General features: G+C 39.7%; 1 protein-coding gene across 1 annotated transcript; it reads left to right on the forward strand.

Annotated features, from left to right (window-relative positions):
• Positions 1–434: 434 nt before the first annotated feature.
• Positions 435–16,956, forward strand: TMPRSS7 (transmembrane protease, serine 7; the record flags this gene model as incomplete). The annotated part of the gene is made up of 11 exons (XM_010143088.1): positions 435–663; positions 2,094–2,224; positions 3,463–3,575; positions 5,228–5,334; positions 9,402–9,538; positions 10,720–10,827; positions 11,451–11,561; positions 12,651–12,767; positions 14,263–14,440; positions 14,623–14,891; positions 16,820–16,956. Coding segments are annotated over 11 exons (1,637 nt in total), but the record flags the coding sequence as incomplete, so codon positions are not given.
• Positions 16,957–17,203: the final 247 nt, after the last annotated feature.

The raw sequence follows: 17,203 nt of genomic DNA on the forward strand, positions 1-17,203 counted from the left end.
TTTATTTATTTATTTATTATAAATATCCTAGTATCTGTAGGGGCGGGCAGTTGATTTCTGAGTTGATGACCACTTACCAGTGAACGACTATCTAAGTGCTTTATCCTCTGGGGGCTCCACAGATCTTTGTTAACTGTGAATAACTGTTGTACAAAATGGCAACGCTTTTTGCACATACCCTACAAGGACTTATTTGCAGCACTATTTGTGATGTTCTGTAATTTTATGAATAGACTTTTCCTTGGCCACAGACTTGTAACTAAGATGCAGAGAGTCACATAGATTACTTCATTTTCACTTTTAGCTAGGACTTCATATGTTGCTTTAGTTAAAATTATTTTTAGGATATTTTTTTTTTTTGGTACTCTGTGAGATTAAAGTTTGTAAAAGTTTTATAGCGAGTGTCCCGTGCTGAAAATATGACATTTCCACAGGAACAAATTGTATGTATGATCTGTACGCTGATCACCTCCCTGAACGCTTTCCTCTGGATATCCATGCTACCTCAGGGGGAACAATCTGCTATTTTAAACTGATTGCGTCAGTGGGCCATCTTGTTCGTCTTTCAATAGTATCCCTTCAGATTGAAGCAGATAACTGTATCACTGACTCGCTAACCATTTATGACTCTCTGATGCCAATCAAACATAAGATACTGTACAGGTGAGTATAAATTCTCATTGAGAATTCATTGATAGTCATTTGGTTTGTTTTTTTTTTCCTGTAGACTTGTTGACTGAATTTTGGTGGGTTTTGGTTAGGTTTGTTAAAAATAATCTTATTTTCATGTGTTATGCACACGACACCTCGACACCTGGCATTTTTTTGTTTTTAACAGAAGTGGAAAAGTCGATCTTGCTAACAAAAGAAACAGTTAAATATTCTTTAAATTTTTCATTCTTCAACTGGATTGCACCTTCACCTAACTGCGGAACTACGAGAAGTTCACACATTACTGGGCGGCATTTTCCATTTCTTATCAGGAGACAGATGCTAACTGAAAGAAAACGTCAAATTTTCCGCCCCTAACCAAACTCTTCTTTGATATGAAGACTAGTGCTCTTCATATGAAGACTAAGCCTTGTGATTCTTTGGATACCTACCACCGCTCACCATTCAGTGCTTTTTTGAGCTGCTCTATTTGAGTAGTTCAGAGAGTTATTAAAATCTAGAATTGAAGCTCTGATGGGTTGAGGGATGTGGATTTTTTTTTTCCCCTCCAGTAGGCTTCTTTGGGGATTTTTTTGTTTGAAATCCCTGGTGACTAGTTCCATAGGTCTCTCTCATACCAAAAGGTGAAGACAGCATCTCCATCAAATAGACAAAGAACTCAGTGTTTTGATCTCCAAAATGCTTTTCTTTGGCCTGTCAGTGTGTGTATAAGCCTCAAAAAAAAAGAGCATTGTCTTTCCAGTCCTCTTTGAGAGCTGTCATCCAGTAGTCTGAGTGACTCACTGACTTGTCTATAAAAGAGCAGATGGTGTTCACTTGTTAGTATCTGTGGAAGACTGACTAGGTGATGTATGCATCACTGCTAGGTCACACATACAGATTTTTTTTTTTTTAATGGGTCTAGTCGATTGACTCAGGTTCTTCATTTCTGACTTGAAGAATATCTTGTTTGACTTTCCCACTCCCCAGCCCCAAACTAAATCCATCTGTCTAATAAAAATTTTTCTACAAGCCTTTTTTCACTATTGGCTAAATTAATTTTTTCTTGGAGTGAGGGCTGAAAGTCAGTATTATCTCCTAGAGCTAACCATTCCATCTTCCTTTACATCCACCTTCTCATTCCATCTTCCTTTTCATATTTGCCATTTCTTTCTTTTGTGTAAGAAGTGACTTTCTAGCACTGAGTTTTTAACTGGTCTTGTACCATGTAATTTTGTGTTTAAAAGCATGGAGTTTTTACTAGGCTTTGAAGTAGGTAAGCTCTGCACCAGTGGAAAATTTAGGCACAGAATGAGGGAAATGTGTTGGTGGGGGGTTTGGGGTTTTTTTCATTTTGTTTGGGGCTTTTTGCCTTTTTCATTTTTGTTACTGATTGCTTTTAAAGATTGTTTATTTACATACTTTTCTTTCTCTCCTCTCAGAGCTTGTGAACCAGCTGATTCATTGCTGTCGCTTGTGTCCACAAATAATCTTATGCTGGTAGTGTTTAAAGCAGAGCAAATAAAGGAACAGAAGGGATTTCATGGCTATTTTGAGGTCATTACTCAAGAAAGTAGGTTTGTTGTGTGTTTGGAAATGTGTTTGTTATATTATTTCTGTCTAAGATGCCAAAGTGGCTGTCATGTTCCAGATTATGGATGAATGTCTCCTGTATCTCAGTCTCTATTTCTCCGTGCCTGTCTCTCTCCTTCATCTCCCCTGCAACATTGAGTGTCTGCCTTCCTCTTGGGTCACTTAATTTGTGCAGATTAGCTGTTCTTAAGTGAAATACGAGGGTAGAAGGATGAAACCAGCAATAACTGAATGCAGTCTGTCGGGACTGCAATAGATGTTGTAGCAGTGCCAGTAGATGGAGTTGTTCTTCCAGGTGTAACGCTGCTCTGGCCTCTTTCCTGGTTTGGGACTCAGTGACGATGTTAAAGGTGGAAGGAGTTCAGCACAAAAAACTACTTTCAGAAAATAAAACTTCAGTAGCTTGTCTGCATTTTCTATTTGTTCCTGTCTTCTCATTACACAAAGGAGTCAGTTATGTTTATGCATCAATTTCATCATCTGCTTTTTATTGCTTTAAGAAGCGTTTAGATCGTTACCAGAAATAGTACAAGGAACATCACGCTAGTAGCACAAGGAGAATAATCTAACACAATCCAGTGCAAGGAAATCCAAGCTGCTCAGAAAGATGCAGCATACTTTCCATGTTGAGAGTAATTAAGCATTAAAATGCCATAATAAAAACATGTGATGAATTCTCCACAGGTAACTTTAAATTCAAGCCTGTTACTTTTGGTTGATTGGTTGGTTTGAATTCAGGGCTGGGTTTTCTTTGTTATTTTTGTGCGTGTTTTTTGTTTTTAATGAATTCTCCGATTCCATTGAGCAGTCAGAAAGTGCTGGCTTCTGGAAGGCTTGTTAAATTAGCACATTGTCCATTTCTCTTCTAACAGTATTTTAAGACCAGAGATCCTCGTGTACTACTGCAGTGTGTATGTATTGATGTGCAATACTATTCACTGAGACTTGTTTGCAGAACTGTCTTCAGTGAAATGACAGATATAAAACTTCACAATGTTTTCTCCTGGTCCTGCAGAGCCCAGCAAGCATTCTCAGACTTTTACATCCCCTGCATCATTGGGAGGGGCATCTTTCCACTTGAACCCAGATAAATATAATTCCTAAGCCGCCCTATTTTACAGTGGAAGACTTCTGATAAATTTGGATGCTTAGCTCACTGAATAGCTTTGCTGGAAGTGTATTAAGGTTTACCAACTTTTGCCTCCTTTTTTTCCCTAGGGTGTGGAAAAACAATAGTGACTAAAGAGAAAATCGCCTATGAAGGGAGAATCACAAGTCCCTATTACCCAAGCTATTACCCTCCAAAATGTCTTTGTGCATGGACCTTCCAGGTAACGTGGATCTCTTTCTCTCTTAGGCATTGTTGTGTGTTTTGAGTACACAGAACCTGTAAGTATAGCAGAAATATTTCTGTGAAGAGCAAGTTGCCTCCTTACAGATGTGGCAGTTTTTATAAATGATCTAGCCAAATACCTGTGCTCAGTTTTTTTCTATTGTTTGTTTTTTCATTTTCTTTCCATGCACTTATTCTTAATGAAGGGAACATAGTTTCTAAGCTGTCCTGTTATAAAGGTGAAGAGCTGAGATAAGTTTTGATGTTTACCCTGCAGAGTTACTTCACAGCAGAGAATGTAAGAATCCACTATTTTTAATTCCTCTCTTCTCACCCACAAAAATTTGGCAAAAAAAGTATGTACAAAAGACTCCTCTAATCTACTTATTACTGCTGCTTCTCTGACATCCTTCTTCAGTCTATTTTGTTATGCTTAATAAATTTAATTTTGCCTTCTAAGATGGTCTGTCCTATCAGCACAATCTCACCCTGTTTTGTCTTGATATCCTTTTTCTGCATCATTTAGGTGTTTTCCTGAAACCAAATGACTGAAAGTTTACATTGATTCAAGACAGTTTTGTCATGCCTTGTCTGATGATATTAGGATTTCCCTGTTCATGCTGGTAAAATAGGATCTTTGACTTACGGTTTGCCCTTCAAGGTTTTCCTCTCCAAAGAATATGGCAAAGGATATGATGCAGTCAGTCCACTGTGTAACCATCTTTCTGCATATGCTACTCGTGTGTGGTTAAGCTAGTGGTTGCCCATGTTGAACCATACCAAACAAAATGGAGTCCAGCTAGCCATGACCTAGAGCCTCTTCCTCTTCTAGAAAGCTAAGGCAATTACTTTTTTTTGCTAAATTTCAGGTCTTCGATTCACCCTGGACTTCTGAGGGAAAAGTTTCCAGATACTTAACAGGGGCAATCCCAAGACTTATTTCTAAGACAATTTCATTTACCAGTAGTTCAATGCTGAAACTTACCTCATTTCCCATGTCATGTTTTCTCTAAGAGGGGAGAAAAATCCCCATTTCTGGATTCTTGTCCAGAACCAGTCCTTGTTTTGACAGGATCATTGCCATCTCTTGCAAAAAAAGTTCAGTTCCTTTTAATAAATGAAATTCTAATTAATTATGAACCATCATTATACTGTCTGGCTTAGAAATAATTTACAAAATGCTAAAGAATGCTTGGCTGAGCAGGTGCTAGCAGAAGACTACAGTACTGTGGTAGAGATAACTCCTAACATTACAAAGGTGACGCAGGTATTCAGTGCAGTGTCTTAGCTAACAATCCACTGGAGCTGTGTTTTCCTATACAAGTAAACGTGGATGTGTTTGAGTGCTTTGATCTTGATACAAAAGCTGCTTTCTATGGTCAGTCATATTTGAAGATGAAAGAAAAGACTGTTGGCTAGCGGGGGAGAAAGCCTGCAGCTGTGGTGGGTCTTTGCCAACCTTTGCTTTTACTAAAGACTGAATAACTGGCAGGTGTTTCAAGTGCTGGCTGCTGAGCTGGCAGAGTCAGCACAGCTCCCAGAGCATGGCATTGCCATGCACCCTAATTGCTGAGGTTAAAGACTTTCATGTACTATGTTCACAAAATGGAAAAAGAAGACTGTTTGTACTGTATTTCTTGATCATAACAGACACCACAGAAGAGCCTTGGTATAGCTCTGAAGTTTCATAACTATACCATCAGTGAGAAGAATATTAAGGGCTGTGAGCGAGGATGGTGGAGAATTAATGAACACATGTAAGTACTTCTGCATGGGTTATTAAACTAACAAAACTAACAAAACAAACCTACGCACCACTACTGCAGCTCAGAGAATTTTCGCAAAGACAGAGATACTTCACTGCTGACTCTTGTCCTTCTTTCACTTTGGCTTATGATATAACTGAAACTTTTAAAAATATATATATGTACATACAAAAAAATTCTATTGAAAAGTACCAGGAAGATGAAGAAAAAGTACCAGAAAGCAAGAGCCTTTAGTACTCTCTGGAGAGAGTAATGTGGAAAGTAATGTGAGGAGCTGGGTGAAGGCAGATATCCTGTGAAGACTAAAATGATTCTGGGTTTTCCAAGACCATTGAACAAGGTCTGTTAAAATCCTTTAAGTGTAACTTAATTCTATGATTGCTCATGAGGACACCGAACTTAATTAACTTCTCAGTGAAAGCTGTTACAATGAGATTATAGGGAATAGAAGAGTAAATGCTTCTGCATTGCAGCTACAGGCTCTTGAAAGAGAAACCACACAGACTGGCTGCCAAGGTACCACTGTATTTCTTAAGTGTTTTTTATTAAAATATTGCTGCTTTCCCAGGCACATTGTCCACCCATTTTTTCCTCAGTCTTTTAAGACATCTTTCAATAAGTGGATTAGGAGGCAGGGTTAGATTTAGGATATTGGAAATTTTTTTAAAAAAAAACTTTGTCCAAATGGAAACCTCAGTGAGACCAGACTTTACTGAACTTCTGAACTCTCTACTGAAACTAAGCAGAGTCAGTGAGGCCTTGAAGAGTGTAAGTAACGGAAAGAATTACAGAGAGGAGAAGAAACTTTCACATTCTTTGATACCATGCTGTACTTACCTAGGGAAGATTCAGTTTGTCTGAAGCTCCTAAAATTGTGCCTTGATGGGAATTGGTTGCTGGATTAGATAGGCACATAAAAACAGCAGTCAAAACAGGCAACGTTTGGTGTGTTTGTGGGGTTTTTGATATTCTTTTTATGGCACAATTGGAAAGATTAGAGATATTAGGGATGGCTGAGATATGAATCAAATAAAGGCAAACTCCGGTGGAAAAAATAACCAGTGATGGGTTCATATTGTAAGGATTCTCTAGGTGAAAGAGCAGCTTTTAAACAAGACTATACATGTGGAATTATATATTCCATAGAAGCAAATGTCTCTTAGAAAGTATGACCCTTAGAAATGCCCTCAGGGTTACTTTTGCAGTACTGTAAAAGAACATATGCCCCCGATTTCTATTGCAAGTTGCTGATGATATAAGTAGACCAGGACAATTCTTCTTTCAAAAGAGTCTTTTTCACAGAAAAATAAGGCTTTTGAACCTCTATGATCTTCTGCTCTATGTCTAAATTCCATGGACAAAAATACAACTTAAAGCACAAAACATTTTGATATTTAATTATTACACACACACACACACACTCCATCTCCAATTTTAATGGTTAATGAAGTGGCTGGAGGGACTACCCACCTTTTCAGCTTCCTGCAGTGGAAGGTTATAGCAAGCATATTCTGATATCTTAGGTAAAAAGTGTTAAGAATCTTCAGGAGACTGATCGTGGTAAATAAAAACTGCTACATGATGCAGATAAGGTTCCTTCAAACTTCTAGGGACAACTTTATCCAACCAGAGACACTGAACTTCCTTTTCTTTCATCCAGTGGACATGCAAATATTCCTCTGCCTAGTCAGAGGAGTTGCAACGGATGAGCCGCTATCACTGAAATTCTCATAGGCAGAAATATCAATGAGTTTCTGTGATGAGCAGACCATTAGAGGTTTATGTGATCAAAGAGGTTGCCAGTGTTTTATTTTACTTACATCCATTGGTGTAACATCCCATTGTCTCTGCCGCAGGATGCACGTATCTACTCTTCTCCTGAAAAGGTATCCTACTCCCCACTTTAATATGTGGCACAGCATCCACTTAGTTTCTCTCTGTAGCAATGGCACAGAATTACAAATGGTGCCTTGCCACCTCCGTTTGCCCTGGACCTGGAGAAATGGCTAGTAAAACACCAGAAGAAGGCTTCTAGGTTCTGTAGCTCTGTCTTGAAAATCCCACAAGCATATGACATTTCTCACTGTGCCCAGGAGATAGCTTCCTTGATGTAGCTGTCTCAGCTCTTCCACAGATGGGCAAGAGCTTCCTCTACTGCTGTAGTGGGATGAGGTTGTTTTATGTGGCTGAGAAGTGGTCAGTGACACCTGCAATTTTTTTTTTTTTTAATAATGCTAAGGTTTTGTTGGAAGGACATTATCTACGCCATTGACAGAAGGAGAAATGTAGAAAATGTCTGTGCTTAACTGAGGGGAATCAGATGGTTAGGTGGCGTTTTGCTATGCACTTTGGCAGGCTGTTTTAGGTCGGAAACATTGACAGACACTAAAATGAGAGAGAATAAGAATTCCTGTAGCAGGAAGTCTTCACTCTCAGCCCTGCCAGATTTTTTAATTTTTTTTTTTTTGACAGTTACCTTTACTCTAGTAGAAAGCTGTAAAATCAAGTCTTTTTTTTCCATCTGTTTTCAGAATGTGTAAGTTGTATTTTTGAAATTGCTTTCTTAATTTATTTTTCACATTGCTGGAACAGAATCTCCTAGATCTGTTAAAAGGATGTTTCATTTTTGTAGGGTGAAAAAAGCACATATGGAAACATGAGTGAGCATGGCCATTCCCTACGGTATGCTTCAGTGGGGTGCACAGAACACCCAGGCAACATCTATCCACATGGAAATCACTGACCAACTTCCCTGACGTTAAGAGTAGTCTTCCTGCAATGCCTGGTGCAGCCAAAATAAGCAAGGGGAATACTTACCTCTGGATAATAGTCCATTAGACCATTTAACAATACAATAATCCATTTTCATGTCCTTTGAGTTCATTCTAACTGCAACGTGTAACCTTGCACTGCTGTCAAGCAAGTGTGTGTGTCAAGCGTGCTAGGAATCAACACAGCTGCTTCCGCTCTTATCTATTCAGACAAGGGCAGATAAGTACTGATAAGTATTTTTCTTGGCAGGAGTCTTAAAGCCAGAAGTTTTTCTCGTAAGTGCTTCGTTTTTGGGGTGTTTTAGTGGAACAGAGGAAAGGGTCCTTATTTTTGCTTCTAGAACAACCTGTACTGTTCACTGGCTTACTACCTTTAAAACTACCTCCAGTTTTTAAAGCGTGATCCAGCAACATTTCCCTGTTAAAGAGTGTTTTTGTCTGTTCATTCTGGTTTGTAGGGTTTTTGTTGGTTTTGGATTTGGTTTTGTTATTGCTTTTTCAGCTAGAGTTGCATCTAAGTGCCCGTTGCAACATTTCTGGCATCTTTGAAAGGAGCAATAGAAATGCATTAGCAATGGATGGATTAAATGTTTGGCGGCATCAGGGATCATTTAAGTTTCTCTGAGTTAAATTGCACCTAGGCAGAAGTCCAAGGAAGCTCTTTGCCAAAATAGCAGTTTAAAGTAGATATGCACCCAAGATATTTTTTTTTTCCCATCTAGACTAGTTGTTTGAAGACATAACTTTCAAAGGTAAAATTCCAGAATCTTAATGATGGAGGATGGCTGGGTGACTACTTAGAAATAGTTGCAGTTTCCCTAAATCTATTACCTTCTGCCTCCAAAGTGGCTGGATCAATCTTATCTCAATACATTTGTGCTCTCTTTCTTTAGGGGCAATCACCAAAACCAGAGTAGCTAAATTTGTTCTCTACTGTGCTGGCATTTTCCCTCCCACCAGCTTGAGTTAAATATTGCCACAAATCCAAATCTTTTGAAAACAGGTATCAGAAGTCGTGACAAGACTACCCATGTTTGTCTTGATAGATTTCTTCATTACATCTCTGTTCCTCTAGACTTTCTGGCAAATAATTGTGTTTGCATGTGTATGGTCATGAAGGATTATGTCCAGCATTTTGGCAAATTCAGGTACTGTGTCAGATTATGGTTCTTAATCAAAGTACGGCAGCTGACTGTATTGCTGAATTGCAGTGATGTTGACATTTAAATTGTGCGTAAGGCAGTTTTGGTGTGAAAGCTGCTCTAGAGCTCCATTGCACACTTTCAGGTACTGTGGTTACTATGTTGATCACCAAACAGTCTTCCACATTGCAAGTTCTGCTGTCAACATTGAGCTTCAGTGCAGTTCAGAGGTCTCGGAGAAGCCACTTCTGGTGGAGTACGGCAGCTATAACATCAGCCAGCGTAAGATGGATTTTACCTTTTTCAACTCATCTCTTTGTATTTCAGACCTGTGAAGCAGTTATTTTCAGGCCCAGTAAGACTCAATTAGGTTTACGCAGGAAATTCTCTGTTGGTGGTTTTGTGTTTATTTTCTTTTCTAATCTTAATAAATCAGGTGACTAGCAAACAAAGAGCCTTTTCTAGCTTATCAAGGCTATGCTGCTAAGGTTTGTGGGCCTGTGCATCATGCTCTGGTTTCCTGTATGCACACAGTCTGCTCTCTTCTGCATAGTCCTTAAAGCTTCCTGCGTATCTATGGCCACACTGGGGCAAATTGAAGTCTGTTGTTCCTGTTTATTCTTGCCCCCAAGATTTTGTTTGCAATGTTTCTATTACTACAAATAATTCCAGGAAATGAACAGAGAGGACCCAGTAACCAACTGCTTATTCCAGTGATTCCATCAATTTAAACACTTGGTGTGCAAGTAGAAAACCAAGCTGAAAATCATCTCAAAAAGTTTATAAGACAGTCCACTCACTGTGAGTCCACCCACTTTTTTCAAGTCCTTAAACAGACGACTGTTTACTGATACCTACCCCTTGTGTTAATCTTCACTGTGTATATTCACTTTGTTAAAGTAATAGAGAAGCAACTCTTTCTAATCAGTTATTTGTCACATTAGAGTGATTTTATGCATTGTATATATGTGGAGTGTGTAAAAAGATAGTATCTTTGTAGTTTTGTTTTAAAAGGGAAACGTTTATGTAATTCATAATTCACCCCAACGGAATTTGCTAACCAAAGTTGCAAAGTGCTGCAAATTTTGGTTATTGAAAGGGAGACTCTCCTCTAAAAGAAGATGGCATTCTAAGCTGTCTTGTGTTGCACCATAAAAACACTGGCTGGTTTGATCCAGTCCTAGTGTAGACCCTGCAGTGCGCATATTGCAGTAATGGCTGAACTGAACTTTAGAGATATTTTTTCTTCTTTTTTAACTCCAAGTTTTCAACATCCGAACTCAGTTGAAGTGCTGGCAATACATACAGACTATTAAATTCAGATCGTTTTCATCGTTCCTTGGAAGAGCTTATTTACTGCAAATTGAAATGAGCTGGCAATATTTTGGAAAAGGAAACTTAAGCTGGGTTGGGTTTGGATTTTTCTTTTCTATCTTTCTTTTTTTCTTTTTTTTTACCTCCAGCATGTCCACCTGGACATTTCAAGTGTTCTACTGGCTTATGCATCCAGCAAATACAGCGCTGTGATGGGATAAACAACTGCTTTGATGAAAGTGATGAACTCTTTTGTGGTTTGTATTCACTTATTAGAGATCTTGGCTGGAAAATCCACTGAATGTATTCTCTAGTCTTAGGAGGTAGCTGAAACAAGGTGAATTTTTTTCTTTTTAGGAGAAAAAAAAAAACAACCCTTATTTTCAGAATCCTTTGTATGTCCAGGTACAGACAATCAGTCAGTCTCCTGAGTGCTTAATTCATAGTTAATTAGTAAGGGATAAAACTAAAACTGAAGAAGATATGGCACTAGAAAGCACAAGGCAGAAAGTCAGGTGTGCAAAAACAGCCATAATAGGCTCATGTGATAAATGCAAGTAATTACAAAGTTCTGTTCTACTTTGAAATAAGTGATTTTATTTTCATGGGGGAATGACAAATTGGGGTGCATAGAGTAGGTGAGAGTGATAATAAATGTCCATGGCAAAAGAGGTTTGCAACTTGGGCCGCTCCATTTGGTGCAATTGGGACTGGTCTCTGAACTCCATTGTGCTTTATTTTCTCCATGCATAATGTGACACTCAGAGTCATCCTCGTACTGTGCCACGTATGTGCCAAAGTGGTACCTGGACATAGTTAGATGGGTAGCATTAGCACTACAATCACGCTTCTGCAGCTGATTTGACCTGTGTTTTTAAAGTTGTCCCTCAGAAAAACTGTAACTCCAGCTTCACAATACAGGATAACCTGCTTGCCTGCAATGGAGCAAGTGATTGTGAGAAAGAAAAAGATGAGCAGAACTGCACCCACAGTAAGCCTAGTCTCTTGATTCTTTTTTTTCTCTCTTCTATAATCCATCCAATCCTGCCTTGAATACTGAATACTGTATTCGAAGAGTTACTAGGCACTATCCAATCTAAATACATTTCAGTTTTCTGATATAATTATAAACAAACCATTATCGATTTTAAACTGTTTCTTTTTAATGAGCTCATGAACACCTGTTTCAGCAAAATACTGGCGGAAGTAGTAAGTACTTTGGGTGCAGGATGGGGATCTAGGGATTTAAAGATTGAATCCCAGATTTTACCTCTTTAAAGCACAATCTGAGCAAATTATTTCCTGGATCTGTTTGGCATCTGTAAAATGACTATAAAAATAATAGTCTCTCTAGAGCATTTTCCAAAGTTGTAGGGTTAATGAGTTCAAAATTTTATGGAAGCTATAAATTTAATATTAGACACATGAAAGTTTTGAGTCAGCTGTTTCTTTAACTTAGAATAAGTGGACATCATGACATATGAAAGGGAGCACAATTGGGAAGTGCTGTAAGTAACTTTTTAAAAGAAAAATAATGTTTTTTGACCTGCTTGGCTAGACTTGTCTGTGTTGACAAGAAAAACAGATTGGGTTTGAGTGGCCTCATTTATTGAGAGCCACAGGGAAATGGGAAAATGTGAAGGGAGGAGGTTGCAGTTTAACTGAATATAATTAGTGAGACTGCTTTTACTATGACCTTTCACTTTATATTTAATAATGAAATAGAAAGAAGGGCTTCTTTCCAGAGTACTGATGTTTTCTCCTTCTAGCCTAACTCTTGCTCTATAGCTAAGTTTTCACTGCTGTATCCATGTTCATTAGTATTACAGAAGAGGATGGGAGGACATTTTTGTTCAGACTCAGCCAACCTGATGCAAGCCTTAGTATGATGTTCTGCTTGAATAGTTTATTCTCCTTAGAGTTTTGTTTAAGCCACCTCAGCCAAAGGGCTCTTCTGCTATGGTTCCTCCTACCTGTTAATACATGTATGAATCTTTTTATCTGTGCAGTCATGTCTTCATGCATTAAGCTGAGCCGATAGTCTGTCTTTTTTTTTAACCCCCTCCCCCAATTATTTCAGGTATTCCTTGCACCAACCACACATTTAAGTGCAGGAATAACATTTGCATTAGGAAACAAAATGCAAAGTGTGATGGGACCGTGGACTGTATTGATGGAAGTGATGAAAGCAGCTGCAGTAAGTTCTTCTCAAATGTTCAACTTTTTGATCTTCAAACATCTTACACAATAAAGCCCTTTATTTCTTCTTGTTTTGGAGTGAGTACAATTCGAGCAGCGGGTACTGAGGTTTTATTGCATACTCTCAGTAGATAGTGGGGTAATGATGAGCTATCATTTTACTTCAGGTCTGGTTTCTTAATTTCAGAATTGCCTAAGTTCTTGTGGGAGGGTGAGCTTACTGTTACGGGAAATCTTAGCTGTATGTCTATAGTAGCTATGCCAAGAAGCAGGAAAGCAGGGTTAACTGCAGAGTGAACTTGGCTAGCAGGTAAGGCAGCATTTTTGTTGCCTGCAGCAATGTCAGGTAATTCTGTTGGAGACAGTTCGTATTTGGAGTTCAGGAGCGAAAAAATGAGATAAAAACCACAAAGTTTTCACTTCTCTGACTCTTCTGGATTGTGAAAACCCCAATATGGCACAGCATCAAGCTAGGTTCTAGTCTCAAATCCTTCTAAACTAACCTCTGGACAAGCTTTTCAGCTTGTTTTGCTGTAAAGCAAACAGGTGCAGTAGCAATAAAAGTAGGGTTAGATTAGTTGCTTAAACTGAATATCCTCAGGTATTTTGTCTGGCCCTAAGCTGTGGCACGCTACCTGTATGTCAAACCAGCCATCAGCTGCCTTGCATCCAGCAGGATATCTTTAAAGACTAGCTATATGCCTACTTGTGTTAGGAAACATTAATGCTGCTTTTGAATCCTTGGCTGAGTGTTGGAAACAGTCCCAGAATCATTAACAGCTGCGTGTGGGAGTGCGGGACTAAAACTCCTGAGCAGAGGCTTTGGGCACATGCACTAGGGATAGGCAGAAGGCCCTACAGGAGGGTTTCTCTTCCTTGCTCTTCAAATTACAATGTGCAGCTTTTTGTGCTGAGACAAGACATTTTTACCTGTGAGTGATACACATCATTTGCAGATTTTCAGTTGTTTCCATGCAAATCGACAATTGGTTTCTGAAGTAATAAATGACCAAACTCTACACAAGTAGTTACTACTGTAAACATTTTTGTTGTATCATTCCCAGTGTTTTGGCAAGAAATAAGTGTCCTAATGATGCTGAACTTCCTTCCTTCCTGATGGATTCTCTTCAGTTCAGAGCTGACAGTATTAAAAAGAGACGAGGGACTGGTTTTTTTGTATATTAATTTTTATGCTTATGAAATCAATTGATCCTTTGACATTTCTGACACAAAAAATATTTAGAGGCCAATTTCTGCAGCAGAGCTAGGAAAGAAATATATTAAATTTTCCAGGTCAGTGTCATTTTTTATGGAGTCACCTCTTGTTTCACGAATAGAGTAGCCAAATGGAGAAGTTTTTTTATTAGAGCTGGCAAGAAAATATATTTAGAAACATTTCAAAGTGCAAGATTCTTTCATGCCCTATATGGGAAGTACTCTCATTAAAGAAAAGCACTGGGGATGGAAATTGTAACCTGAAACATCCCTTGCAGGTTGTGGCAGCAGCAAGAGCAGCAATCCCACCTCTCGGATTGTAGGTGGTACGAACACTGAGGAAGGTGAATGGCCCTGGCAGGTCAGCCTCCGATTTGTGGGAGCTGCTTACTGCGGGGCATCAGTGATATCGAAAGAATGGCTTGTATCTGCAGCTCACTGCTTTCAGGGCAGCAAGTAAGCGGTCTTTCCCCTAAACTCTGTCCCAGACATTGCCAGAATCCCCAAAGGCCTTTTAGCTTCCACAGTTGGAGCTCAATTGAGGTGGCATATCCCCTCCTCTTCCGCCTGCCCTGCTGTCGGCAGGTGCGTTTTAGGTACTTCTTAAAGAGATGCCTTGTTTGTTTGCACCCAACCAGGCTAGGAGACCCCAGAGCATGGCGTGCTCACCTCGGGATGCAAACGCAAGGCCATGCAAAGTTCGTATCTTCAGTGAGACGGATCGTAATCCATGAATACTACAACAGCAGGAACTACGACTATGACATTGCTCTGCTGCAGCTGAGCAAGCCATGGCCGGACACAATGAGCCATGTCATCCAGCCGATCTGCGTGCCTCCCTTTTCACACAAAGTCCGCAGTGGTGACAAGTGCTGGATAACAGGTTGGGGACAAAAGCAGGAAGCAGGTGAGTTCTATAGCTTAAGTTGAACTAAGTTGATTTTTTTTTTCTTTCCCCAGGTGAACAGCAGCCTTCACAGCTGTAGGTGTGTGTGCAGGACACCAGCTTTTGTTGCATGGATGAGATGTGGAGAAAATCACAATGTTTTGAATTTACTGTCCCGCAGAAGTAGGTTCCTGCGTGCACATATCTTCTACGTAAGCTCAGGAAAATAGGTTGCTGGTCCTGTGGATCTGGAAGTCCTGTATGTTCGTGTTGTTAGCCCAGACTTGCAGGGAGCTATGCTTACTCCAAAATACCATGGTATTGTTTTTCCTCTTTGCAACTCTGGGAGGTGTGTTAGCATGCCTAAATGGACTCTTGGCTACTTGCCACAGAGGGAGAAAGCTGCTAAGTTTCCTTCCTCTGGCCTTCAGCTTCTGCAGGCTGAATAGCCCTGTGGTGCTGACCCCAGATGCGAGGTGCCAGCTCTATCCTCAGAGTGTGGCTTGACAAAATGGCCACACCTGTAATGAGTGGCTGCCCCATGGCAAGGGTAGACCCGTCCCACCCAGTCTGCTCTGAGCTGCCTCTTCTCTTGTGTGGATGCTGGTGCCTTCTGACCCTCTTGTGGCCAATTTCCTAAAGCTCTTCCAGTGCAACCACAGGTGTGATGGCTTCCCTTGGCATAAATCATGCAACCACCACTGCACCAAGCCCTGGGTCTGCCGGCAAGGTTCTGCCATAAGAGGTTTGTCTGCACCTGCAGGACTGTCCTGGCCCAGCCTTGACCACTCCCTCAGGGCAGCTGGAACTGCGCTGGCCCAGCTGCCCGCTGCTCTTGGCAGATTTTAGGAGAAGCAAATGCATGAGTGCAAGGTGGCAGCAGGTAGTTATCCTCCAGCATTTTGACTTGATGTTCAGAGCCAGGTTTCCCACCTGCTAAACTACATTCAGCCTCTCTATAAATACCTGTGAGAGAAGATAAGGTTGCGAACCAAGTGCAACCACCTCACCAGGAAAGGACGGTGGTACAGGTGTGTGCTGCGGTATGTCTCTTTGGCCTGCTGGGTAGCCACCTGTGGAATTCAAAGGCTGATTATTTGAAAGGTAAATGTGATGCCTTGAAAAGGAAAAAAAAAAAAGTTTTTCTTTCCCTGTTTCCCTCTTTTTCCTTCTTCTGTTTACACAACTTGATTGCCAAATCAGTCTTTTAAGAAATTTTTAAGTATACTTTATTACGTAACAGTTTTATCAAATCCTGAAATGAAGTTTCATGATGTAAATCAGCATTTGCATATTTGAATATGTTGCTGGGGTTTCTTTGGTGATATCCAGCTTTTAAGAACATCATCAGGTGATCCTATTAGAGCTGTTGTACTGAAAGGAGCGGACAATTCAGTTTCATTCTGTTTCTCTGGAAGTATGTAACTTACAGAAAAGAGACGTTTTACTAGAAATTTCAGACAGAGACAACCAAATTTCAAGATATGTCCAAGTTCTTTATGCTGCCAAAAGAACAATTTGCATGCCGTAACTCTGACTCATAATCTTAATTTTGGATCCCTCATCCTCAGAGATACTGCCCTAATTGCAAATCTGTCTTGTGATGATCCAAATACTTTTGTAAAATCCTGATTCTTTTTAAAAAGAAGAAGAGAACAAATTAAGTCTTGAAGCATTTTGCAAAAAAAGATTAGATAAAGCATTTTGGCCAACCCTAGTGATTATGCCATTGCATTTTGCGCAGCCAAAGGACCAAGACTGCTTTATGCAAATGCCCGATACTTAGAAGATGTTTTCTGCACTACTGCAGTTAGTTGTTTGAAATCTGGAAGAAGTTGGAGGTCAAAAGAATCTGTGGTTATTTTCTGAAGACTTCTTGTACTGTATTTCAGCAGATGAGTAAAATGCTAAGCTCTTTTGAATCACCCTTCTTTCAATTTGTTTTCCAGATGATGAAGGTTCAGCAATTCTTCAGAAAGCAGAGGTAGAAATTGTTGACCAAACTTTATGTCATTCCACATATGGGATTATCACAGCTAGGATGTTTTGTGCTGGACTAATGTCTGGGGAAAGAGACGGATGCAAAGTACGTATCTTAGCACACTTTGCATAGAGTTTCTTGCACGCAGTTTACATAGGACATCTTGTCTTTCGTTTTTGTATGATGAGGTGAAAGAATTGACTGGCAGACTACTTTGTGGTCAGTTCTGAAAAACAGCAATGTAAGAGTTCTTCATCAGCAAACCTGTCATCTGGGTGTTTTCAGGGTTTTGCTGCTTTGTGTGCATGAGCAGCGTCACTAACTTTCAGTCACAGGCCAAGGGCCAGTCAAT

Source organism: Buceros rhinoceros, unplaced genomic scaffold (assembly GCF_000710305.1).
Source record: "Buceros rhinoceros silvestris isolate BGI_N320 unplaced genomic scaffold, ASM71030v1 scaffold46659, whole genome shotgun sequence".
Classification (NCBI taxonomy): Eukaryota; Metazoa; Chordata; class Aves; order Bucerotiformes; family Bucerotidae; genus Buceros; species Buceros rhinoceros.